The sequence below is a fragment of the Apis florea genome, unplaced genomic scaffold, assembly GCF_048593485.1.
Source record: "Apis florea isolate Af1SG1 unplaced genomic scaffold, ASM4859348v1 contig_37_pilon, whole genome shotgun sequence".
NCBI lineage: Eukaryota > Metazoa > Arthropoda > Insecta > Hymenoptera > Apidae > Apis > Apis florea.
The window spans coordinates 1,017,835-1,044,501 of record NW_028256861.1 but is presented as its reverse complement, the minus strand read 5'-3'; the positions used below and the strand labels follow the sequence as shown (position 1 = coordinate 1,044,501).

The window sequence follows — 26,667 nt, the reverse complement described above, 5'->3', positions numbered from 1 at the left end:
CGTGATATTTCGATCTTTCAGCTGGAACAATCCCAACCAACGGAGCCACCGAGCAATCTTTTAATAACAGCGAGAGCAAAACTGAGACCGCGCGCAGATTCACAATGAAGTTATGTAAAAATAAAAAAAGAAAGAAAGATTGATTGTGAAATACGATAAATTTAATATCGTAGGGATTAGCGATAATCGAAATATTACGTCGCAACTCTTGAGCCAAATTTTTTTTTGATCATATTTTTTAATTTGATTATGTACATATACTACATTTAATCCGATAAGAATTCATTAAAAATAAAATAAACTTGTACAATTAGTTAAAAATATATTGTAACGTGACGTGTTAAATATTAGAAAAACAGAAAACAAGAAAGAATAGAAAAAAAAAGGATTTTATCATCTATCATATTTTGATAGATTTATTGGTTTAAAGTATATATATTTAATTAAAATGTGTGATACTTCAGTTGTGTATTTTTCGCGTTAAAAATAGATAATTGCCTTATTCTTCCAAAGTTCTCAAAAAGCGCGAATATGCACATTAGATGATTTATTTCTTCTTCTAAGCGAATTAGTCTCGTTAGATACTGTAGCTAAATCTAACCATTGCTTTTCATGAAATTCCGTGAAAGCAACGTGAACTTAAAATAATATATATATGTACTCATTTGTCGAACAAGGCCTTGTTAAATGTAGAAATTGTAGATTCAAATATTGTAAACGTAATAACAGATTAGGGCCGTAAATAACTCTCAGTAAACATTCAACTTATATGTATATCCGCGTGTCAATGATGTAATGCAGTATAATGCATTACATCTTTGTTACGACGTTTAGTTATTGAAGGAGAAATAAAATTACCGAACCTGATGATTGAATCGGTTCGATATTTTGTTACGTGCTCTTTTTTCAGAATTTTCTTATGTAAAAACTAATACCATTAGAATAAGCGATCAGTCATAAATAATAGAGATGAGAATTTAAACAGATACTATGAACAAAATGTAACTGTTTGACGATAGATTATCATCGTGCCTGAATTTATACCAATTTAGACCTGAATACGAAGTACAGATATAATTTCATCGCAATAAACACAGTAGTAAAATTGGTAGCCTGGGACCACCGTACGTTTATAATAATTATACACTAGCAATTAAATGAAAAATATCCGATAGATTGAGATAGCAGCATTTATTAAACTCCAGTGTTCATAATTCAGAAAAGAAATGAAATATATATTGTTGCACTATATTGTTTTAATCAATGTATTATAGAAACGTGATCATACACTCGAATTTAGTAAGTTTTTCATTGATAATAATACATTAAAGTACATTTATCTCTACTGTTTTGAAAATATAATAAAAATAATCGTGATATTTAAAAATTCAAAAATATAGTAAAATTCTATGAAAAAAAATTTACAAATAAATAGACATATTATGTAAACATATGAATTTTAATGTTATTATTAAGTGTATTAAATTTTAATTTGTGTAAATTAATCATCATATTATTTACAACATTTAAAATATATTTTATTCAATGTCAATAAATTTTTTATTTTTATTAATTTGTAGGAAAATAACAAATGTATTAAATAAAAAAAAAGATTGCTTATAATATTGATCCAACTTGACAATTCGATATTTCGTAAAAATATTTTATCTTATCTATATCTAAATATTGGATTAAAAAATAAAATAAAAAAATATCTAATTTTCATATTTTTTGTATATTTCACAAGATTTCATCTTATCATGATTATAGTCTTTCTATCCATAAAAAGGAAACAATCAATAAAATATCATTAGAATTGTATAATTAAATATAGCGTTATTAATAATTAACATTTATCATCGATGTGACTTTACATAAATCAACTTGTACATTCTCAGATTGTGAATATAATGAGTATACGCAATTTAAAACAATAGACATTTCAGTAGTCGTCTCCGCGAGAAATAACTTCTTTACATGTTGGGCGTAAAACAAGAGTATGCTCAAATTGAGCAGTGTAACATCCCTTGACATCAACTAAAGGTGGGTAAGCTTCTACTGCGCCTTTATCACATAAATCCTTCAAAGCCATTTGATATTTTGTGCAACCAACACGGTCTAACCATCGTTTGCAGAAAGCCAAAGTACCTGTACCGAATATATTTTTATAATTTATCTTTTAACAAATAAATCGAAATTATTTCGATATTTACCGAAATGTTTATTAATAACGTTGAGTAAAGATTTGCTACTTTGTAATCTTAATGGAACGAAACCAGCATCAAAGCTCTTCATATAATGAGAACAGTCTAAATCATCATGAACAATTCCTCTTCCAGTAGATCCAAAAGTTTCAATAGCATAAAATTCATTCTCTTCCATCCTGGTAGCTTCGCCACCTTTAACTATCGGTACAGTTTTTCCAGCGTGGATACGATACGGAGCAATTGAATGACCATTAAGATTTCTTATGGATTTTACCTATATGTATTATAATTAACTTTCAATAATAACGATTTATAATGATATTGAAAAATTATATAAAGAAATAAGAAATATACCGGATAAGTTTTGCCATCTAATTCAATTTCATATGATTCCATAACTTCTTGAATTGCAGCACCAACATCGCATAGTTGAACATCAATACCAGCAGCTTTGATACCTGTATTTGTCGCATCACGAACAGCTTCTATGAGCTTATCATATTTTGGATTGAATGCCAATGTAAATGCACAATCAATAATTCGTCCATTAATATGTGTTCCAAAGTCAATTTTAGTAACATCATCATATTCTAAAACAGTTGGATCTCCAGCATTTGGAGTATAATGAGCTGCACAATGATTTCTTGAACAACCAGTTGGAAATGCTAATCCAGCTTTCAATCCATCTTCTCCTATTAACTTCCTAGCTGTATTTTCTAATTCATTACAAATTTCTATCATTGTCATTCCAGGTTTCACCTAAAATAAATTATATTCTTATATCAAATGTTTTACTTTTTTCTTTTTTATACTTATTTTGCTATTATCATATACCCATTTCATAATATGTTTTCTTGTTTGTCTATGAGCTTCAGCTGCTTGCCTTGCTTCATTATAAATATCATTATGCATTCTATCAAATGCTCTTGCTTCTTCACTTGAAAAACGTTCTTTAGCTGTTCTATCATCTACTCCTGCAGCAGGTGGATGATCCATTATTTGCCCAATTGGGAAATTTCCATCTGAAAATAATTCTGACACAGGAATAGTTGGTGGATCTGTTTGTTGTTTAGGACCTTTCCCACGTGATTTACGTTTCTTCTTTTTTTTTTTAATATCTTCTGTTTCTGCATCATTTTCTGTTGCCTCTATATCAACTTCTGTGTATAATATGACATGAATTAAATATTATATATTTAAATAACTCCTTTATATAATCTTAAAAACAAATTACCTTCATCTACAGCATTATCATGTTTTGTTTTTTCTTCTTCTCCTTCTGGAACATCTGCACTAGCTTCACCAGCTCCTATAAAATTGTTTATAAAGAAGTTATAAAAATTCTAATTATACTATATTACATGCTGCATTCAAAAATTATTTATAAATAAAACTATTTTCAATATTATAATCTAATTTTGAAAATTTAATATACAAATATTATAATATTTAATATATAAAAAATTTTTTATATATATTATATATATAAAGATAATCAAATAAATTAATCAAAGCATTTTGCAAAGCAAATCTTAGTCATAAAAAAAATGACAACAAGAAATAAAAACTAATACAAAGTAATTTATTCACTGTGCTATACATAGTCATATAACAATAACTTACATATGTTCTTCATTAATTATAATTGAACATATCAAAATTGCATTATAAAAATTGCAATGATAAAAATAATAAATAATTATATATTATATACGTATGCATTATTTTCATAAATGAAGATTCAGACAAACACATGATTAATTCCTGAACTTGCGTAAACGAGTATACACCCAAAAATACAATAAAATGACATACCAGCTTTCTTCTTCTTTTTCTTCTTTTTTTTCTTTTTAGACGCTTCTACGGCACCAGTTTCATCTTCTTCATCAACAATTTCATCTTTTTCTTCATTTACTAATTTTTCGGCGGATTTGCCGACTTCGTCCAATACGGCAGCCATTTTCAAGAGGAAGCCAAACAATGCTATATTAATCGTAAAGTGGCCAGCCGATAAAGTAGAAATAGCATTTATATATGTGATCTTCCTTTCAAATGCTAATAATAGCATAATAGACTAATACCGATAGTGTAAATCAAACAGATTTTAGTTTTTACTATTTAAAATGAGAAATTTATGAATTATATTCAATCAAATTGTGATAAAACTTTTAATCTTTATTCAAAAAAAGATTATGAGATATAAAATGCAATGTAATAATTATATTTTATATCTCATTTTTCAAAAAAATATGTATTATTGTAAATTGAATTTGATACTGATACATTATAGATATAATATAATATTATATAGATACTGATTTAAATTTAATGTAGGAAAGAAAATATATATTAACATCAAATAAAACTTTAAAAATATTATCGAGAGAGAATAGTTTTATAATTGTATGTACAAAGTATTACATAGAAATAGTGATTTAACAAAAGTTTTTTTTTATAACTTTTCTTATAACATTAACTTATGATTAAAAATAAAAATTCTTAATATAGGAATTTAATTTTTGACATGTATGATCGATAGGTGTATATATATATATATGTATATATATATATATATATAATCTAATGATAATGATAATAATTTATCCTACAGAAGAAATAATTAAATCGGCAACGTCTGGATCTTGACATAGAACAGAAAGCTGCATCGTAACTTGATTATCCGATAATGCTAATCTTGCTCGTGCAAGAACTTCTTTTCCGCCTCTAAAAATACCACTTAGTAATAAATTATGTGCAGCAGCACCAGATTGTACTCGGTTGGTTCGATCTACAGCATCCAAGCCTAAAAATCCTGTAAGACTTTGGATTGCTCCTTCTAAACTGGTTACTGATGGACCCAAAGCAAAAGTTTCTTCTAGTTTCGCGAATCCTTTCGCAGCAGCTGCATCCCATGCAGCACCAAAATCTAATACTCTATTTCCAATTCCTCGAACTTGATCAGCCAAAGTTATTTCTAAATCTTCCAACTAAAAATGATACATTTTTTTTTTAAATTATTAAATATTTTTTTTCTTAAACAAGCAAATATTTAACATATAAAACAAATAAATAATTACTATAAAATTATTATGTTCTTAATTTTGCTTGATAACAATAAAATTAAATTTAGAAAGAAAGTTTTAAATATATTATATAATAACAAAAATACCATATATTCATCATTATATCCTTGATCAGCATCTGGAACCCCTGTCGCAGGATCACAATCACGAGCCATAAATCGCAAAGTTGTAGGAATAGTAGCAACACTAGCATGAATATCTTCCGGGTATCTTAATACTGTATATGTTGTGCCAAGTTCATTGTATGGTAAACGTGGACACGGGACTTCACACACAATTACATAGCTAAAAATATAAAAATATTATGCTTCGAAAAATATCATATAATATAAAAATATATGCGAATTATTACCCTTCAGGTGATTCCACAGCGACTCTCACATCTTCGAGTAATTGATCAGAAAGAGTATTTATACAATCGAATTGCAAAACGAGAAGATCAGTGAATGTATGTTTAATGCATTTAACATTATATTCTGTTTCTGATTCTGTCAATTCAAATACAGGTGATGACTTAAGTAGAGAAGAATCGCGAATAATCATTGACAAATGTGGTATTTGTGATAATTTTTCCATGAAGCTTTCTTCTCGTGTTAATCGAGATTGTTGTTGTTTCACAGCAGTATGTACTTCTATTTGTGTTGGTTCTTCAATCGTTTGTGCTGGTGGAATCTATAAAAATTGATTTGTAATAAATTTGAATAATTAGATTAAAAATTTGTATTTTTTTTAAATTTTTAAAATTTTGATTAATTACTTGTGAGATATCAAATGGTTCATCCATTGATGTCTGCATATAATTTCGTAAAGCTCTTTCTAAACTAGGTACAGATAAAAGGGGAGGCTGTACTAAGGGTAAAACAGTTTGATCATTTTGTTGCTGCAAAATAGCACAATAATAAGCCGCACGATCACGGACTTCATCATCTGAATCCAATTGACACCGCGATAAGAGAACCAACACATTTGGCAATAATGGTGAACATGCTGCGGCAAAACGTGCTAATGCAGTAACCGCTGCAGCACGAACACTGGCACTTTCCAAAATTACACGATTGTAAATAAAACGTATATATCGAGATGGTTGTTTTGAAGTTGGTCCTTCCTGACCAAGTAAATGAAGAATGCGAACAGCGAGTGAATTATGCTCGCAATCTTCGATAAATTCACAAAGATGAGCTAGACCAGCTTCCTTTGCTTCAGCATTTACTTCCATGACAGCTATTATTGTATCTGCAATTGCTGCCTTATATTCAAGTCCTCCTTCATCTCTTAGCATAGCAGAAAGAAAATTCATTAAAACTGCATGTTTTCGAGGGAATTTTTGACAGAGAGCCCTAATAGTTGGATAAAAAATTGTATAAAAATTTTTTTCTTTTTTTTTTCATATATATAAAATTGATAAAAAAATTACATTATTACCTTATAGCTTGTACAACTACGACTTTAAACTCATCCGAAATTTCCGATACAAAAGTAGCGATTTGCTTCATTAATCTATCTACTGAACTTTCTGCTCCAGTTTTTAATAGGGTAGTAATTGCTAATGTAGCAATAGATCTGTTTGAATCAGTAATTAAATTTTCTAAATCTAAATTGCATGCAGTAACTGCTGTTGGATGAGACATAGCAACTTTATTTAAAGTTCTAACAGCAGCAAATCTCAGGGCTGGCTTTTGAGATCCACAAAATAATTGAAGAACACTAATAGCAGGAGTTATTTCTTTTGTGCAACTTCTCCCAAGATTGATCAAGGCATGTGCTGCTTCATATACCACCATCTCTGATTTATGACGTAAACAAGATTCAATAAATCCTAACAGTTCTTCTCCTTTATCAACCTCATCTAATAATTTACATGCCATTCTAATTAACATACATGCTGCATAAGGACTTTTTGGACTTGTTCTCATAAGCTTAGCAACTAACTTAATTACAGCATGTTTATCTGCTTTACGTGCTTGATACAAGACACCAAGAGCATGATATTGAACCATCACATTATTAGAATTTAATGCCTCTTGAGCTTCATTTGCCCATCTACGTGCAACATCTCCAGATACATTGGTCAAGTGTAAAGTAGAAACTAAAGCTGCACTGGATACAGCAGCAGAACGATCTACAATAGCTTGTTTCATATAACGTTCAATAGCTGCTAACATCCCACCATCTGTAATGGTACATAATGCTCTTATTGCTGCAGCTCGATATAAATCTTCTTTTCCAGTCATATCCTTTGTCAAACTTGAAGTAACTATAATCACATCTTCTGCCAAAGAACTCAATTCTTTGATGCCTAGATAGACCAACCTTCTTAGGACAACATCTCTGGACTGGAATAACTTGGTCATAGCAAAAAATGCTTCTGTTGCTTCCATTGTACCCAATTGTTCTCCTTGATTTAATAGATACAAAATTTTCGTAAGAATGTGAGCACATTTTCTTGGATTAACTGGAGTATCGTTGAAAGTACGAGCTTCTTGGAGAACCGTCGTTTTCTCTAGATTTTGGAAAGGGTTTCCCCCACCTATTAACATAAAAATTAGCTAAGCAAGTGTCGAATGAAAGTCATTGTTTGCATATTACTTGTTTGAAAAGTGCGTATAAATTTATAATTGAAAAGAATAAAAATCAAGTTACGTGAAATAAAAGAATTCATTGGAGAAAAATTATCTTCCACGACGAGCAGTCGTTTAAATCTGTTTACAAGGAACTGTCACAAGAATAGGTCTGATTTGTTTAATTTTGTTTAGAAACTTAAGATAATGTGGATAATGGAACGATGATTATTTATGATTACCATCTTCTTCCTCTTTCTTATCGCGTTTAAAAGCATTCATCTTGTAAAACCACTGCCGGGAAACTGGAAAATGGAAGACACGTCACCTCAACTCCTTCACATAGGAACCATTGATATATCTTCCGCCATTTTGTAGCGGAAAGAAAACGAAACTAAACTTTTGACGTAGCATTGTAATTTCGAAGTAAGTATTATCTACTGCCAATAAAATTAAATCGAAAATTTAAAAAAAAATTAATTAAATAAAATAAAAATTTATAAATTGGATTAATAATTGTAATATTCTTTGCGATATATATAAAGTATTTATAGAATAATAAATTTTAATAAATTATTTTTAAAATGTATTTCATAAATTATAGTATTATAAAACATATTATATATCAATAAATAATAAAATTAATTAAATATTAATAAAATATTAAAAATTATAACATTTAAATATTTTATATTTTAAAATAATCTATTATTGGTACATCTATCATTTTTCTTGCTGAATTATGTTTATCAATTATTAACTTTTGAAAATATGTTTTCAAAAGTACTCAATAGATGACCTTCATTCTTATTTTATTTTATACTGCTTTTGAAAAGATATCTTTGATACTCAAGAGATGGTGCGGATTTCATAATTTTTATCTGTTTTTGGCATATAATGACAGATAAGATATCAATTAAGCATATTTTGATTTTTGAAAATTAAAATGTGTTAATCTTTAATATAAAATCTAAATATTATAGATTTTAGTATTTCTTATAAAGATATAAGATATTCTTATGATATATTCTATAACAAATTGTTTTTTTTCTTGTATGTAATTTTATGTTAAAATTTAATTTTAATTTATTATCATTTTTATTAATAATAATTTATTAATTCGATATAATAATTTACAAAATTTGTTTAAATTTATTAATTTTAAAAGTAACTTATTATTTCTAATAAATACATTTTTGATTTTGTATTCTTTAATTATAAAATTTATTTAATTATAAAATAATTAATTTATTTTATATATATAATTTATTTCTAGACATTACTGTAGCAATAACATTACCATAATTGGCATATATTTTATTTGACACGTATTCAATTGTCTCAATTGTACATTTTCTTAATTATAAATTTCTTTAATAATTTAATAATTTTACTGAGGTATTCTGTTTCTAAGATATGCAAGAATTTCTTCTGTAGATTTCATTAGAATTGCTTGTCTAGGTTGTTTAAAACAATTTCCAGATAAAGATAGATTCCTATAAAAATTTAATAATATAAAATATTAAATATAATTTATTTATTTTTTAACTTACCTTAGATTTTTTAAATTACCAAGTTCTGGTGGTATGTATCCAATATTATTATTAGCAAGATTTAATATTACAAGTTTTTGTAATTTTTGTAGAGATAATATATCAATATTAGTGATTAAATTATCATTTGCTATTAATATTTCTAAAGAATCCACATCGTAAATTGATTCTGGTATTTCTTTATACCTGTGTAACATATCGATAAGTTTTTAATAAAATTTTATGTTTACTATATAATATTATTCATTAATACAATGATATTATTATATATATTATATATACATTATTAATGTATATATATGTTATTATATGTTAAATAATAAATTAAATAAAATATGTTATTATAAAATATTATATACAATTATAAGTATACCTGTTAAATGAAATATTAAGTTCTTGTAAGTATTTAAGCAAGCCAATGTTGAAAGGAAGTGATTCTAAACAATTTTTGCTTAAATCTAAAATTTGTAGATATTTATACTTTTCACAAATCCATTCTGGTATATGTGTTAGTTGATTAGATGTCAATTTTAAATCAGCAACTTTTGTAATTATATGTAATTCATCAGGTAAGGTAGAGAACTTATTTCTACTTAAATCCACAGTACCTACATCAGCTTTACATGCATTTTCCAAAACTTCTTGTGGTATTTCAGTAAGATTTTGTCCAGCCAAACTCAACAATTTTGTACTATGCATTGTATATCTAAAAATTACATTATTTAAAAATAATTATAAACTATATAGTTTATAATTTATTATTGTAATGAGTATTGCATATTCAAATTAATTTTAAATAATTATTTTTTATATATTTATCTGAATAATTTATATACCTATCTGGATAAATATTTGTACTAGCATTTAATGTTACATGTCTTTTGGAATCTAAGTTTGTACTTTTAAGACCTTGTTGTATATGTTTTAAAATTCGAGATGTACCACATCGTATTATATCCATTCTAATATTTTTTACATCATTTCCATCAATTATAAATTGTTTTATATTAGGCATTAAGCCAATATGTTCTGGAATTCTATAAAACAAAGAATATTATTTTGAAAATATTTTATTACAACAAAATAATAATATAGAAAATAACATACAGAGTTATTTTGTTGTGTGATAAATCAAAAATTTCTAAATACACCAATTTTATTATTTCCTCTGGTATAGATTCAATTTGATTATTTCCTAATGTCAATGTTTTTAATTGCCCTACACCTTCTAAACAAGACATATCAATTTCCTATAAATTATATAAAATTTTATTATATATATTTTTATTATATGTAAAATATTATTATTAATATAAATTACTATAGTATATAAATAAATATTTTTTTATCAAAGATTATAGAATATATATTTTTATAGTTATATTAAATGCACAAAATATTTTTTTATGCATATAATTCAAACATATAAATTATTTATTTCTCTATATATGCTTAAATTAGCATATCAGTACGTACAGTAATGTTATTATCAGCCAAATGTAGTATTCTTAACTGTATACAACCAGACATATCAGGAAATGTTGTTAATTTGTTTGTTTGCAACATCACTGTTTCTACCTTCCTTAATTCACCCAGAGGTGGTAACATTTCCAAGTCATTATAACTTGCATTTAATTTTTGTAATGCTATTTCCAAAAAATATGTGTAGATTTTATTACATATTATATTTTATTATTTATTACATTTTTATGTCATAGAGGAAGAAACAGTGTGAAACTGTTTATTTGTTGAAGCTGATATTATATGTTAAAAATATAATAAAAAAAAAACAAATTAAATAAAACAAAGAAAAAATATGTTTATAAATTACTGTAAATCATACCTCTCATATTTGTTAAATCAGGTGGCAACTCTTTTAACATATTATGATTTAAATCCAAAGAAACAAGTCGAACTAAATATCCCATTCCAATTGGTAATTCAATCAAATTATTGTATGATAAGTCCTAAATATAAGCAATATTTCAAGATTAAATTAAATATATAAAATTATCTTAAAAATATAAAAATGATTACCAGATAAGTCAACATTATGAAGTCACCAAATGCTGGATCAAGCTGTTTTATATTATTATTTTTTAAACTTAATTGATGCAATTCAGTTAATTTATAAAATTCATATGGTAATTTTTCTAATTTATTATTTGATAAATTTAGTATTTCTAACTTTTTTAAATTTCCTATTTCAACTGGCAAATCTTCCAATAAATTATTGTGTAACTATAAAAATTATAAAAATTTATTACATAATTTTTCATATGTAATTTTTTTCATGAATAAAATTAAAACTATATTTACATATAATGTAGTTAATTCTGTCAAACATTCTACTTTTGAATCAATTGCCTTTAAACTGTTGCAACTTAAGTCCAACATTTTGAGAGGTTCTTGTTCCCACCATCGTTCATTTTCATGAACATAATCAAGTTCAACATGTAAATTTCTTATTTCTTCTTCAGTTAAATCATTTATAGTCCATACTCTATTAGGTACTATAATAAGTTTCATTGATCATAATATGTTATATATTACATTATTCTATATATAATATAACATATAAAATATAATATGTTTACAAGAATGACTTACCTTAATGCATATGTGTGATAATCTTGTAAGATAATCTTAAACATTGTTTGCTTTATTGCATTATTCACAATATCTAACATGCAAAGCTATCTATGAATCAAAATGAAAAACACAGAGTTCATAACTAAAACTGAGTTACATATTGAATTAAATAAAATTTGATATATACTATATTTATTTTATTATAATTTAGATTACATGCTTTACTTGATAAAGTGCAAAAATAAAAAAACATTTCAAAAATAAATAATTTCCGAGAATAATGAAATTAAAAAATATAATGCAACTAAAAAGCATAAAGCTGATGTGTATACATTTATCATCAATGTAATTAATTTTTATGATATATGTATATATATGGATAATATACGAATAAAATATATAAATTATTAATAAAATAATATTTTATATATTTAATAAAAGTATAATTGATATACTTATAAATTATTTTAAATAAAAAAAAATAATGATAAATTATAAAAATTATAATATGAATATGAACAATCATGCATATTAGTTTATTTGTTCTATAGCATTGTGATAATAAGCATTTGAAAATGAAATTTAAATAATATTCATTTCATTTTTATATAATGCGAATACCCGTGAATAATCCTCTCGAAGAGAGATTTAAATTTCCATTTTTTCTAGCGGATATAATAATAACCTCTGATAATTCAGCATTATCGTCATTTTTTGTTCGTTTTTTAAACACTGCAGAATGATAAACTTTTTTCTTCATGTCACTCATATTGTACTTATTTTGCGCATTGTTTATAAATTAATATCCTCGATACGGGATGATTTAATGATAAATGTTCCCCCACTTTGAATATGACATAGGACTATAAAGATATATTCAATATACGGTAATTATTTATATATATATCTAAAAAATAGTCAAATTAAGCAAAATAGTTGATTGAATTGATCAATTTTGAATTTATCATAAATATTATATTTATTTTATTTGAAGTAATAATGAAAACAAAAATAAATACATGTGTTTTGATTAATTGATGCAGTAAAGTTTTGATTACATATTCGAATATTATAACAAAAACAAATAATCATGATTATAAATAATTGTTATTAATGAATGATTGAATAAAATGAAATTGAAAAGTTTAATAATTGTGTAAAAAATATTTATAGGAACTTTATCATAAAATGTTGTCTTTATTTAAATGATATCATATGATAGCATGGGGGCGGAATCGGCAGTTTCGATCCATTTATGTGGGAGTGTGGGAACGAGTGCAAAGTCGAAATAGTAGTTTTTTAATAACAAAAAGAAAATTTTTATTATAATCTAAACAGTACAAAAGTTTTAATTATTTAAAACAAAAACTTTTAAAACCGTAACCTTAAGTAATATACGCAATGCGATATTAAAAATTTTTAAATTATTGTTATCATTAGTATATAATTTTTAAATATTAAAAATTTATTTTAAATATAAATAAAATATTAATTATTTGTTAATATAAATATGATTTCATTAAACTTTGTCATGTTAAAGAAACATATCTTTTTGCTTATATTTATGCTGAGTCAAGTTAATAGTGAAGAAGATCATTTATATAGTGTACAGTATACTAAAGATAATTTTTCAACAGAAATTCAAAAGAAAAATCATCTTGTCATGTTTTATGCACCTTGGTATGTTTTTTTTCTTATTTTTTTAAAAGATATTCATACATATTTATAAATTTATTATATTAATAAATTTATTTTGTTAGGTGTGGTCATTGTCAAAGATTGGAACCTATTTGGGAACAATTAGCTAAAATGTCATATAATGAAGATAGTAATGTAAAAATTGCTAAAATAGATTGTACTACAGATAGTAGTTTATGTGCAGAACATGATGTTACTGGTTATCCTACGTGTGTATGATATAAATTTATGAAATAAAATATTTATAATATCAACTGTATAACAACAGTATAATTATTTATTTATAAAAATATAAAATGAACTTTAGCATTTTTAATTTTTAATTTTTAATTTTAGATTGAAATTCTTTAAAGCTGGAGAAGCTAAAGGTATTAAGTTCAAAGGTACAAGAGATTTAATATCTTTAATATCTTTTCTTACTGATCATTTAGGTATTACTTTTGGGGTAATTATCAAAAACATTTTTATTATCTTATAGAACTTAACATTTAATTAATTAAAATGCTTTTCTAAATTTTCTAAATTAGAGTGAAAATATTATACCATCACCTCCTGAAGCAGTAAATGGTTTATTAGAATTAACAGAAGATAGTTTTGATAAACATGTATCTAATGGTTATCATTTTATAAAATTTTATGCACCTTGGTGTGGCCACTGCCAAAAATTAGCTCCTACTTGGGAAGAATTAGCTAATAGTTTACGTAATGATAAATATGTTAGCATTTCTAAAGTGGATTGTACTCAGCATCGTAGTGTTTGTGGACAATTTGATATAAAAGGATATCCAACATTGCTTTGGATTGAAGATGGAAAGAAGGTATAAGATTTAAATATTATTTTTATTTTTTTATTCTAAAATTTTTCTTTTCAAAGATTTAATTAATTAATTTCAATAATATTTGGTATACAGGTAGATAAATATACTGGACAACGTACTCATGAAGAGTTAAAAGTTTATGTATCAAAAATGCTTGAAAAAGGAAATGATCAAGTGGATACTAAGACTGATAATTCAGATAGTACAACTCATGCTGTACTTAGTTTAACTGGTGAAAGTTTTAAACATGGTATTGAAAACGGTATTTCGTTTGTCAAATTTTTTGCACCTTGGTGTGGGCATTGTAAACGTTTAGCACCTATTTGGAAAGATCTGGGGAAAAAATTTTTGACAAATGAAAATGTGAAAATAGTCAAAGTAGATTGTACTCTTGATATAAGTAAAGAATTGTGTAATGAACAAGAAGTAGATGGTTTTCCAACATTATATTTATATCGTGACGGACTTAAAGTTTCTGAATACAATGGTGCTCGAAATTTGGATGATCTTTACGAATTTATAATGACTTATGTACAGCCACATGATGAATTATAATTATACTTATTTTTCTTATAATTTATCTAATTTTAAAGCAATATCAATAATTTAAGCTGAATATAATTAAGTTTTGGATATAATAGTATGTAATATTTAATTTAATTATATATAAATCTAAGAAATATTGCATAAAAATCCTCAAATATCCAAATCATATTTTTTGTTTTTATATTTTATATAAAAAATATTTTTGCGTAAACTTGTACGAATCGTGTACTTCCAAAATATATGTATAAAATTCGTATTTGATGTGCTTCAATCAAGCATTAATCATTAAAAAATTTTGAATACAATAATTTTGTACATTATTATATTGTATATATTAAATAGTCGTAGGATAAAATGAGCGTAACCATTGTCCGCGTTCTTTATCTAAGTATAATGTTTTGCGTTTTACGATTATTTCTCGTTCAAGATCGCTTCTTGCTTTCGTTAAACCTGCCAAAGTGTCTTCGGCTGCTTTTAATTCTGCCAGCATAGCCGATGTACGTTCATTAAGCAATTTCACTTCTTCTAACAGACTGAATGAAATATATTAAAATAAATATGTTTTATATAAAATCATATCAGCGTAATCACATATGATAATAGCGTATTAATAAAATACTTACGCAAATTGAGGAGTGTCACGACAACTTTCTACATTGCGTCGTTGCAATCTATTCGCTAATCGTGTTTGTGCTACTTTCATTACACAATCCATTCCTCTTGTTGAACGACGAAGCTCCTCTATCTCTACCTCAGTGTTTGCAGTTTCGTGTAAACACTTGAAAAATTTTTATATTTTTATTTTTATAATATTATAATTCCACCTCATAAGTTATGAATATTAAGAAAATTAAACTTACACGAAGTAATTCTTTCTCTAATTGTAAACGGACATCCTCCGTAAGTTTAATCTTTTTACTTAAAACTAAATCTACGCGAGTAGCTTGATTTCGAAGATCTTTAATAGCATTTTTATATATGGAATCTAAAGTGGATCTTAAATTCACAGATCTTTGCCTGGTCGCTTCTGCTTCGGACAAGGTTTCTCGCGTATAATGTTCATAACCCGCAGGCGATGATTGTCTAATGAAAGACAATTAATCGATTAATTTATACAAATTGTAAAATATATAATTTAAATTTATTATTAGTATATATTATATATATCGTATAAATCATTTCAAAAATTAATTTTTATTATATACTCTGCTGGAATTCTTGTAGCTCCAAGCTTCCACATTATGATATGAGAATCATTTGTCAATTTTATGTTTTCAGCATCAATGGTATAACTGTCAATTTTATCAGTCCAATCCATTTCCATCCTTGCTTTTGCAGTCTTTAATTCGGTTAGTTGCATTTCTATGTGTTCTCGAGTTCTAACAAGCAAATCATGTATCTCTGAGCAAAGCGCTACTTCCTATAATTAATAATTAATTAATAATAATAATAATAATGAATGATATTAATCAATGATATTAATTAATAATAACAAAGCGATATTAACTTTTGTAAGCTCCGTTTCAACGTCATCTCGAATAAGATCAGAATCTAATCGTCTAGATCGCAATTCTAAAAATTCACCAGCTATAGATTCTGGAACCGTGAGGAGTGACAAAGAATGTTTTACATGTCGATATTCAGATTGTAATAATTCTATTTCTTTTGTAATCTCAAGTATTAAATGTTCCAGTTCGGTTTTCCAACGATGTACTTCATTTGCACGATTTTTTAAATATTCTATTGATTCCAATTGTACTTTATCTGCTTCTTTGTAAGATCGCTCGACACATCTTTTTGCGTTGCTTATAGCACGGCTACATTACAATGATTTAATTATTATTATATATTTAACTTGGAAAATTATAGAAATTTATTTACATACAGAGCTTCATTAATCTTTTCATTCGATTGTTTAAAAAATTTCAAGTTATTACTTCTCCACTGAGCTTCTCCAGAAATGGTTATAGAATATCGATCAGCGACTGGTCTGATTCCTGTTAAACCATCTTGAGAAGTGTATGTTACACGACCTGTTGCCCATGGACCGATCGGTTCCATTTGTTCTTCAGGTTGTACCGGAAGCTCATTTCCGGGTTGTGGAAAATAAAGTGGTTCGTCAACTTTGGTATAATCCAATTGTGGACAAGGCTGTGTAAATTTATTAGAAAAATTTATGAAAAATAATTCAATATAAATTTTTGAAACTAAATTTATAGATATTTATGGTACAAAGTTATGGTTAAAAGTTAAAAAAATTGTTATTTTAAATTTACCATTTCCTTATCTCCATTAGCATTTTGATGATAATTCATATTATTCATATTAAATGTTTTTTCCATATATTATCACGGAAAACTAAATTTAGTAAAATTTTTATTTTATTATACTAACTATAATACTTCTTATTTTTCAAATTGAATGAAAATAAATTTCGATTCTTATTACGAACGGTTTTTTGTAACATAGTACATTGCTGTTTGCTTCGAGAATCAAGGAGAATCAACAAAATTTATTGATTTAATAATTCACCACAACGAAATATTTTTTCTTAATAATTGTATATCTACCGCCAATGATTTAATAAAAATGATATAAGGTTTCAATATAATTGAAAAATAATTGAAGACACATATATATAATTATAATGCACATATTTTTTATATTTATATTATAGATATTGATTTTTATAAATATTTCTATTAAAAAATACTTTGAAGTTTAAGTTTATTAATTTAAATAATTATTCAATTTTGTATTATTAAGAAAAAATATTAAAAATATTTTTCACAGTTGAATATATCTATATGGGATAAATCAAAATATGATTGTATTGTTCTCAAATCGCATCTCAAATACCTAGTGTAACCTCATTCGTTAAACTTTTTTATTAATTCTTCAAAAGTGTAGTACAAGGAGAATAAATAAAGATTTGGATTATAAATATAAGTATAAATTTTTGTTACAAAATAAAATTATTTTTATTTTTTATGCCTATTTTTAAATATTTAATTTAATTAATTTATATAAAAATATATGATATATAATTCTTCATTAGAAAATTATTGAAAAATTGAAAAAATAAATAGTAAATAATGTAATAAACAAAGTAATAAAATTTTGTATTATCTTATCAGATATATAGAGATACAAGAGTTTTAGATACATAGTTATACATATATGTTTATTCATTTAACAAAGCTATTACATTAATGAAGATGAATCGCAAAATTGATATTAAATATACTCAGGTAAATTCTTTATATGTATATAATATATTGAAATGAACTTTGGCTAAAATAAAAGTTTAAAAAATTATAATATATAACATAATTTATACATATAGCTATTTATATTATATTATTTTGCAATATTATATATTTTCAGTTATTTATTAATAATAAATTTGTGGATTCAGTAAGTGGTAAAAAGTTTTCTACTATAAATCCAGCTAATGGTACTGTTATTGTAGAAGTTTCTGAAGGTGATAAGGTATTATATTATATTTTTATAAATTTTATATTACATTATAGAATTTTTTGTATTGAGATTATTATTTGAAATATTTGTTTTGCTTTATATAGGCAGATGTAGATAAGGCAGTTGCAGCTGCAAAAGAAGCATTTAATAGAAAATCAAAATGGCGAACAATGGATGCATCTATTCGTGGAAATCTTATGAATAAGGTATATCAATATATAATTTTTATTTATTCATCTTTATATTTTTTTATTTAATTATTATAATATTTGTACATATATAGTTTGCAGATCTTATTGCAAGAGATTTGGAATATATTGCAACTCTTGAAACTTTAGATAATGGAAAAACATATTCAGATGCACTTTTTGATATAGAAATAAGTATACAAACAATTCGTTATTATGCTGCATGGTGTGATAAAATCTTTGGAGATACTATTCCAGCAGGTATGCTCAATATTTTTTAATAAAATTAGCTAATATTTCATATAATACTTATAAATAATATTTGTTATTTAGATGGAAAACTTATTTCACTTACCCGCAAAGAACCAGTAGGTGTAGTAGGTCAAATTATTCCTTGGAATTATCCTTTTCTTATGTTAGCATGGAAATGGGGTCCAGCTTTAGCTACTGGATGTACTATTATTTTGAAACCAGCTGAGCAAACTCCTTTAAGTGCACTTTATGCTGCAGCACTTGCTAAAGAAGCTGGTTTTCCACCTGGTGTAATAAATGTTATTACTGGTTATGGTCCAACAGCTGGTGCTGCTATTGCTGAACATCCAGAAATTAATAAGATTGCATTTACAGGATCTTCAGAAGTATATAATTTATGATATTGATTTATTCAACATTTATTCATATAAAATTATATTAACATCTTATTTATTAGGTTGGTCATTTAATAATGGCAGCTTCTGCTAAAAGTAATCTTAAACACATTTCTCTTGAATTGGGTGGCAAAAGTCCTTTAGTTATTTTTGATGATGTTGATAGTATGTTAATAAAACATTTATGAAAATATTAATATATATATAATTTGTAATAAAGGAACTATAATATATATAATAAGAACATATAATTTCTAGTTAAAGAAGCAGCTGAAATTGCTTTCAATGCAATATTTGCTAATCATGGACAGAATTGTTGTGCTGGTTCACGCACTTTTGTACATGCTAAAATCTATGATCAGTTTGTTAGTTATGCTAAACAATTAGCATCACAAAGAAAAATCGGTGATCCTTTTAATTCTGAGACTCAACAAGGACCCCAAATTGATGAAAAAATGTTTGATAAAGTTTTAGATTTAATTAAATCAGGAAAGGAAGAAGGAGCTGTATTGGAAACTGGAGGAGAACGTCATGGCAATGTTGGTTATTTCATTAAGGTATAATTTTCTCAATATTTTTTATATTACTTAAATGAATTAAATGTTTCTCTCAAATAATTATTTTAATTTAATTTAATTTAAGCCAACTGTTTTTTCAAATGTGACTGATACTATGAGAATTGCAAAAGAAGAAATATTTGGACCTGTTCAATCTATTTTAAAATTTGAAACAATGGATGAAGTTATTGAACGTGCAAACAATACAAATTATGGCCTTGCTGCTGGAGTTCTTACTAAAAATATTGATAAAGCTTTGACGTTCGCACAAGCAGTGGAGGCTGGAAGTGTTTGGTAAATATTTTAATTTAAATTTTATATTTCTTATATATATATAGAACTTAAGAAAATTTATATAAAAAAAATTATTTTGAAGGATAAATTGTTATGATAGTATTACACCTCAAACTCCATTTGGTGGATTTAAACAATCAGGAATAGGTCGTGAACTGTAAGTTTATTATTATTTATTTATTATGTAATATAATAAAGAAATTTATAAAGAATTAATACAAATTTCTCTTTCTATTTTAGTGGTGCAGAAGGATTAAAGGAATATCTTGAAACTAAAACAATATCTATTAAAATATCAACTAATTAAAAAAGATATATAGATATAATAGATATATATAGATATAATTATAATCTATATTTGCATGAAGTTAAATTTGTTTTAAAAAAATTATTATATTATATATTTTTATAATTTCGTGTACAAATATATATATATATACTATATTTTATTAAATTGTTAATAAAATAATAAAATAATGGATAAAAAAGAAAAATGTTTCATTGTATAATTCAAAAGATATGTTTATTGGAAAAAGATATAATATGGACAAACTACTAATTGACTAATAAATCTATTAGTTTTAATTGTAGTTTTATATTTATTATTAAATACAGTAAAATCTTTAACATATATATTAAAATTTACAGATTGTAAACTTTGTACAGAAGAAAATCTATTTAAACATCATCTGGTGGAACTCCTAATTCTTCATCTGTCCAATCTGCTGGACATAGTTCAGGAAAATGACCCTGAATGTATAAAAATATATAAATTACAAAATTATATGTAAAATATATATCATAAAATATGAAATAACAAAATTATATTCTTAAAAATATAAACTATTAAAATAAATTTCTAAGATATATATATATATATATATATACAATATATAATATAAACAATAGTTGTGGTACTTACAATAATATGCTTGTAATCATACCAAAAATTCCAAAAAATCCACCACCACATTATTCCACCCAAAAGTTCAGATATTATTATCCATGATGTTTGAGGTTTTGGTGTTGAGCGATAACAAAAACTAATAGAATATTTCATAATTTGATATAATTACTTTTTATAAATATTAGAATAGGTTGACATATTTTGGAGATATTTTTTTCATAATGAAATATACATTTTATTGAATGTATTATATTCATTACATATGAATTATACAATATTTTTTATATATGTAAGGATATTTTTGTATTTTTACGAGAACAAAAATTTAACATATAATTTTTAACTACAGTTTTACAAAAAAGTTTTTTAACTGTATAAATCTAACCTCTTTCTAAAAAAAAGTTATATAATATATAAAAATATTTACCATGTACGAACTTGATTTAAATTTATTGTACTCTGTTTCTTTGCATTTAAATAACGTATATTTTTTAAAATTGCCGTACTACTTGATAACAACATTTTTTAATTTAAAACAATATCTTGAATCAACTTTTATTACAAATGAAACGACCTCTATCATGGATAGGAGAGAACTAACGATCAATCGATATATTATATACTTTGATGAATTATTGCTGTACATAAATAAAAATTATTAACACTAGCAATACATATATAATTATTATTTTAACAATAATCAATATATATAATTAATATATCTATATAATAAATTTCAATTAATAAATAATTTAATTATTCAAATAAAATAATTTTCTTTTATTCTAATGATTATTAAAAGTTATTTATTTAAAGATTATTTAAAGTCATTAATTTTGAATTATTAATCGCGTTTATATATTAATTGATTTCAATATGGTGAATGTATGGTGATGTAATTTAATATATATATTTTATAGATATATAGACATATTTCTTTTATTTTTCTAATATAAAAATATATGTATATGTATAACTTTTATTTGGATAAAAGAAATGGATGAAAGTTAAAAAACAATTGTAATTCTAATTATAAAATTATATATACAAATTACATATTTTTAAAAAATATTGAACTATATTATATAATTAGTTGAACTACATACTTTAAATAAAGATACAAAAAAAAAATTATATTTAATCGAAGAAATTTAAGATTTTTAATCTTTTTTTTTTGATTCTCAATTATATATTTTATAAATACATATATTATAAATAAAAAATAGTGTAATTCAACAATACAAATTATTCTTCAAGATTTTCAATACGTACAAATAAATTAGTATTTTATATTTTCTATTCTTATTTCGTTAAAAATAATAATTATTTCGTTAGAAATAAAATGTTACATTTTTTTATATTTATATGTAACGAATTTTCTTTCATCTGTCTTCTTTCGTGACTATTTTTTTTTTTTTTTTTTTTTTTTTTTTACGAGATTAATTTAAGACAACTTAACATCTGATGAAAGTCGTTCAAACATATCAACTGTGAGATATTCGCCATTACAGCCTGAAACGAGAGAGCTTCAAACAGCGAGGGGTAGCCTCCCAGTTGGATGATTCTCATTGGTCTATCGGAAAGTTTACGATTTGCGATCAACCATCTGGTTCTCGGTAGCAACCCCTAAAGAAATACACGTCATTGGTCATCGTATCGTAACTTCTCCTCGACGTGTGCCCTAATAAGAACTTTTATATTACCTATCGACCAATCGACCTAACTTCTCTCGACAAGAAGTGCGATCAGCTTCTTAGTTCATGGATTCGTTTCAATAATTATGTAAATATTGTCTATGTATATATTTATAACGAATTATACAAGTTTTATTGCAATAATAAGTAACAGATAATTTATTAATATTTTTGTTTTCTGTAAAAAATTATTGTAAAAAAAAAAATATCGAGTATATTTATAATTTTTATGGCAGATGAATATATTATATTCGTGAGAACAATTATTCGGTATTTTCAATTGTTTAAATTGTATTGTAATAATAGATAATAATTTTAAAAAGTTAAGAAGATATTAATAAGATTTTTACTTTTATATAACTATAAATTAAATATTGAGATAGATGTTAATTGTGGCGTATTTGTAAGAACAATTATTCAATATTTTTTAATTATTTAAATTATAATGATATACAATAATAGATAGTAATTTTAAAATTTTAAGTATTATACATGAAATATTTAATTAATTAATATTATTAATTCAATTGAATTATATTTTAAATTTAGTTGAATTAAATTATATTAATATCTATGAATTACAATAATTTTATTTTCACTATTATTCTATTATTCTATTCATTCCTATGCAATAAGAATCTTATATCAAGAACGAATTCGTATTGTTCATTCATGTATTACGTGACACCGATCGTCGATTCATAATTTTATCATCGCGACGATAGACTGGTGTTTACAGGCCTTCTCCTCGAGAAAGAGAGCACAATTTATTGATGACTCGTTGATGGGTTCGTAGCACGTTTTACGACACCACTTTGAAGGATTTTTATCTAGTCACCCGGTAGCCTTTATCATTTGAAAAACGCGCCGTTTGCTGTTTTTCCTTTATTGTCCAATAAACTTGAATTGTATTGCAAATTTCTGCCTACAGGGGAACTCGTCTCTTCCTTTATCTGTCGGAATGATACCTATTCGCGCTGGTGATCCATTTGCAGTATAGATTGTTGAGTGTGGAAGGAATTTTATTACGTATTTCTTCATTTGTTTGGATAACAGTGCAATAAATGATCAAACGATGGAAAGAGAAATCGAGTTTGTAAATTCAAATAAATATCATGAATGAGACGACGAAGGGTCTCATGAACATAAGTGAGGTTATATTTAATTACCATTGTAACTTTGTAAAAAAAAAAAAAAAGATCGTATAATAATCAGTTTGAACTAATTGTAAATTTTTATTTTCAGATTGGATTCGTTTTTCTCAAAGATGTTTTTACGTAATGTAGAAAATAGAGAAGTGAAGATATTTTTTTCACCAAAAATGTGAAAAATTCAAACTCCAAGCTATAAAGATGCTAAATAATTTTAATTTAACTGAATAATATATTATGTATTATAATATATTTATTTATAGATTATATTTATAAGATTAAAGTCTCTTCTTTACAATAATTGCTTAAAATCTTTTATATGATTCCTTTTTTCACGTTATTGAACTTGGAATAACCTTTTTTTTTTAAATTTTCGTCGTTTGATTTTAAATGGATTCTATAAGATTAAAAAATTTAATATCTTTTGCAGGTCAAATTATATCAATTTCAATATTGCGAGAAATTGAAGAATGTTCAGAAGAAAGATACGAAAAAATATTATTTCTCATAAAATAAATAAAATTATTCTAACCTTTAAAAAAATTACTAAGAAAAGAGTGTGTAATCCTTGAAATGTTCTCTCACGAATAATATCATGAAATCGTAAAATTATAATTGTTAATGTATTAAAAAAATTGACAATTAGAAATAAAAAACTTGATGAATAAATTCAGATTACAGTTCTAACGATAATATTTATTGATCTAAAAGATAAAGTAATTAGTCTATTTGTCACTATATGAAATGGTAAATTTTTTTTCATTTTAATTAGATTCTGAAAAAATGACGAATTAAAAGAATTGAAAATGCACAAGAATTTTACAATAATTGATAAAAAAATTTCAAGTATGTTAAAACTATATTTCGAATTAATATATTAATTGGTAAAAGCGATTTAATTGAATTTTGGATGAACATGGAAACATTTTATTGTTGAAAAAAAAAAAAAATGTGAAAAATTTGAGAAGTATAAAGATAATTTCATTGTAATTCTCATTTCATATATTTTTATTTTAAACTTTTTGCAGAACATTACATAAGTCAAGAATTTTGCTAAATAATTTTTGCACAAATTTTAAAATCGTTTATAATTTTTATGAGATCAACACCGACCAAAACACTAACCCAACTTATCTTTAATCAACATATTATATACATTCATGGCTCTTATGGTAATTTATTGTCAAAAGAAGGTATTGCATCGTATAGAAAACAATATTTCAGTCATTCACTGATAATGGTATCAAGCTTTTACGTCATTTTTTTTTTCTTTTCTAGTTTTTCAACGATGTCAAAGGGGAACAATAGCACAAAACGAGCAAAAAGAAATAAAGAAAAGTAATTGGAGAAAAAAATATGAAACTATACATCTCCTTAGTACAATCATCAAACGAATAACATTTCTTTTCTTCTCTTATCAAGCATTTATCTACTTCGCATTTTACACGTTTCTTCTTATGAATCAATTTCTACAACCTCAATTAGAAACTAATTCACAAAAATTCGAGAACAATCGTAATTTACACGTAGAATCAAATTCTAATCGTGTCAATTCAACGACATCAACAATCCTCGAATTTTCATCGCTTAAAAAATCTTCAATTTTGTCCATTCCAATTTGTTAAAAATTAATTATTTTTCACAGCTCGCCTCGTCTCTCGATAAATCGACAAACATAAGTTTTCTTTTTTTTTTTTTTTCATGGCCGACGCTGAAAGATGAAAGGCTTTCCTTCGTCATCTCGAGCACACCCTCCGCTATAGTTTCACCCTCTTTTCGTACCGCCCCTTCTATTCCCAGTGCGAGCGTTTCATCAAGGGTTATATCGAATGGCAGAGGGTGTAACCATGGATACGCGAGCAGCCATGTTGGTCCAGCAGCGTGAGACACGTGAAAATTCGATAATTCCACCCCGAAATGGCGAAATTCCTCCCTCTTCGGGAAGGAAAAAATTTTTAAATAATTTTTGTTCCACAAATTTTCCTTCAAACATTTCTATGATATTCGATTTCGTATAATTTCGAAAGGAAAAATTGAAAAACGAAGGAACGAAGAGACGATAGTTTATTCACGTTTCGTTAATCAAACACATATTATTCATATTATTAGAAAATAATCTTTTTTCACTTGATAATCGACACTTCAATCACGCACTGTTTCGTCTGTTACAGAAACACGAGGACAAGCGTGGATAAAATGTTGCGCAACATGCGTCTGAACTGAACCACGGAATCGAAGGGAACTGGTAGCGGAGAGAATCGTAGGCGAAAACGAAGGCTGGAAAAAAAAAAAAAAAAAGGTTAAAAAAGGTAATAAAACGAAACCGTGGCTAAAAGTTTTCTTTTTTTCAGATATAGACGCAGAGAAGTAGGTAGAGAGTATCAAGACGTGGAATTCGTTCGACGAAAGGATTTCGGATGAATGGACCGCCGAGAGTTATGCCTTTATTGCACCCATATGACGCGGCATTAGTTTGAAAAATTCGAGAAAAGAGTGTGCAGCTGTGCAGAAACTTGAGAAATTTTCTGTTTCAAAAATTCGAATTCGATATTTGAAACTTACGATTTAATAGATAGATTCGTAAATTGGTACTGGTACTACCAAATCAAATAAAGCCATAATCATATTTTTCTTATACAATTATCATTCATTTTCAGTTCTTTTATTAATATAACTCGGTTGGCCATCTGAATT

General features: G+C 25.4%; 8 protein-coding genes and 2 long non-coding RNA genes across 17 annotated transcripts in view; 5 read left to right on the top strand and 5 right to left on the bottom strand.

The window, feature by feature from the left end:
- LOC100864983 (uncharacterized) overlaps positions 1 to 1,556 on the top strand; it is a 32,277-nt gene extending 30,721 nt beyond the window's left edge. For both annotated transcript variants that reach the window (XM_086915991.1, XM_012495394.3), the window contains exon 6: positions 22 to 1,556. In XM_086915991.1, the coding sequence (XP_086772117.1) occupies positions 22 to 108 (87 nt within the window). In that variant the 3' untranslated portion in view covers positions 109 to 1,556. The remainder of the gene's footprint in view (positions 1 to 21) is intronic.
- A 160-nt stretch (positions 1,557 to 1,716) lies between these two features.
- und (methionyl aminopeptidase und) lies at positions 1,717 to 4,271 on the bottom strand. The gene is made up of 6 exons (XM_086915990.1): positions 4,023 to 4,271; positions 3,442 to 3,516; positions 3,042 to 3,367; positions 2,562 to 2,966; positions 2,214 to 2,481; positions 1,717 to 2,148 (listed from the first exon to the last, which is right to left on the bottom strand). Exons 1-6 carry the CDS (start codon positions 4,165 to 4,167, stop codon positions 1,943 to 1,945), a joined length of 1,425 nt encoding a protein of 474 aa, XP_086772116.1. The 5' UTR covers positions 4,168 to 4,271; the 3' UTR covers positions 1,717 to 1,942.
- Positions 4,272 to 4,581: 310 nt separating this feature from the next.
- gammaCOP (coat protein (coatomer) gamma) lies at positions 4,582 to 8,242 on the bottom strand. 2 transcript variants are annotated; one of them, XM_012495382.3, is made up of 7 exons: positions 8,091 to 8,231; positions 7,931 to 8,003; positions 6,713 to 7,817; positions 6,048 to 6,627; positions 5,643 to 5,962; positions 5,377 to 5,575; positions 4,582 to 5,194 (listed from the first exon to the last, which is right to left on the bottom strand). In XM_012495382.3, the coding sequence occupies exons 1-7, from the start codon at positions 8,124 to 8,126 to the stop codon at positions 4,808 to 4,810; spliced, it is 2,700 nt and encodes an 899-aa protein (XP_012350836.1). In that variant the 5' UTR covers positions 8,127 to 8,231; the 3' UTR covers positions 4,582 to 4,807. The 2 variants fall into 2 exon arrangements, with proteins under 2 accessions (XP_012350836.1, XP_012350837.1); XM_012495383.3 differs by lacking the exon at positions 7,931 to 8,003 and having other exon boundaries at positions 8,091 to 8,242.
- A 685-nt stretch (positions 8,243 to 8,927) lies between these two features.
- On the bottom strand, positions 8,928 to 12,894 carry LOC100864511 (leucine-rich repeat-containing protein 40). Of its 5 annotated transcripts, XM_031920673.2 has the most exons (11): positions 12,679 to 12,821; positions 12,012 to 12,101; positions 11,721 to 11,914; positions 11,439 to 11,642; positions 11,245 to 11,368; positions 10,878 to 11,047; positions 10,509 to 10,651; positions 10,238 to 10,438; positions 9,775 to 10,107; positions 9,402 to 9,587; positions 8,928 to 9,344 (listed from the first exon to the last, which is right to left on the bottom strand). In XM_031920673.2, exons 3-11 carry the CDS (start codon positions 11,796 to 11,798, stop codon positions 9,239 to 9,241), a joined length of 1,545 nt encoding a protein of 514 aa, XP_031776533.1. In that variant the 5' UTR covers positions 11,799 to 11,914; positions 12,012 to 12,101; positions 12,679 to 12,821; the 3' UTR covers positions 8,928 to 9,238. The 5 variants fall into 5 exon arrangements, with proteins under 5 accessions (XP_031776533.1, XP_003691222.1, XP_031776535.1 ...); XM_003691174.4 differs by lacking the exon at positions 12,012 to 12,101 and having other exon boundaries at positions 12,615 to 12,894; XM_031920675.2 differs by lacking the exon at positions 12,012 to 12,101 and having other exon boundaries at positions 12,679 to 12,879.
- Positions 12,830 to 15,360, top strand: prtp (thioredoxin domain-containing protein pretaporter). The gene is made up of 5 exons (XM_012495393.3): positions 12,830 to 13,673; positions 13,754 to 13,900; positions 14,028 to 14,136; positions 14,219 to 14,509; positions 14,603 to 15,360. Exons 1-5 carry the CDS (start codon positions 13,504 to 13,506, stop codon positions 15,062 to 15,064), a joined length of 1,179 nt encoding a protein of 392 aa, XP_012350847.1. The 5' UTR covers positions 12,830 to 13,503; the 3' UTR covers positions 15,065 to 15,360.
- Tektin-A (Tektin A) lies at positions 14,941 to 17,921 on the bottom strand. Its single transcript, XM_003691226.4, has 7 exons — positions 17,332 to 17,921; positions 16,941 to 17,206; positions 16,563 to 16,872; positions 16,261 to 16,475; positions 15,916 to 16,138; positions 15,679 to 15,833; positions 14,941 to 15,588 (listed from the first exon to the last, which is right to left on the bottom strand). The coding sequence occupies exons 1-7, from the start codon at positions 17,395 to 17,397 to the stop codon at positions 15,390 to 15,392; spliced, it is 1,434 nt and encodes a 477-aa protein (XP_003691274.4). The 5' UTR covers positions 17,398 to 17,921; the 3' UTR covers positions 14,941 to 15,389.
- A 271-nt stretch (positions 17,922 to 18,192) lies between these two features.
- LOC100864187 (aldehyde dehydrogenase 1A1) lies at positions 18,193 to 20,715 on the top strand. Its single transcript, XM_003691171.4, has 10 exons — positions 18,193 to 18,306; positions 18,443 to 18,547; positions 18,640 to 18,741; positions 18,819 to 18,984; positions 19,057 to 19,361; positions 19,433 to 19,535; positions 19,629 to 19,927; positions 20,013 to 20,221; positions 20,304 to 20,378; positions 20,462 to 20,715. Exons 1-10 carry the CDS (start codon positions 18,268 to 18,270, stop codon positions 20,526 to 20,528), a joined length of 1,470 nt encoding a protein of 489 aa, XP_003691219.2. The 5' UTR covers positions 18,193 to 18,267; the 3' UTR covers positions 20,529 to 20,715.
- A 10-nt stretch (positions 20,716 to 20,725) lies between these two features.
- On the bottom strand, positions 20,726 to 21,709 carry Ndufb2 (NADH dehydrogenase (ubiquinone) 1 beta subcomplex, 2, 8kDa). The gene is made up of 3 exons (XM_003691179.3): positions 21,556 to 21,709; positions 21,144 to 21,264; positions 20,726 to 20,971 (listed from the first exon to the last, which is right to left on the bottom strand). The coding sequence occupies exons 1-3, from the start codon at positions 21,648 to 21,650 to the stop codon at positions 20,900 to 20,902; spliced, it is 288 nt and encodes a 95-aa protein (XP_003691227.1). The 5' UTR covers positions 21,651 to 21,709; the 3' UTR covers positions 20,726 to 20,899.
- A 1,138-nt stretch (positions 21,710 to 22,847) lies between these two features.
- On the top strand, positions 22,848 to 24,642 carry LOC116415629 (uncharacterized). Of its 2 annotated transcripts, none has more exons than XR_015294693.1 (3): positions 22,848 to 22,910; positions 23,754 to 23,971; positions 24,068 to 24,274. It is a non-coding gene; the product is annotated as an uncharacterized LOC116415629 (long non-coding RNA). The 2 variants fall into 2 exon arrangements; XR_015294692.1 differs by lacking the exon at positions 22,848 to 22,910 and adding an exon at positions 24,404 to 24,642 and having other exon boundaries at positions 24,068 to 24,212.
- A 249-nt stretch (positions 24,643 to 24,891) lies between these two features.
- On the top strand, positions 24,892 to 26,423 carry LOC116415625 (uncharacterized). Its single transcript, XR_015294690.1, has 3 exons — positions 24,892 to 25,166; positions 25,252 to 25,311; positions 26,145 to 26,423. It is a non-coding gene; the product is annotated as an uncharacterized LOC116415625 (long non-coding RNA).
- The last annotated feature ends 244 nt before the right edge of the window (positions 26,424 to 26,667 follow it).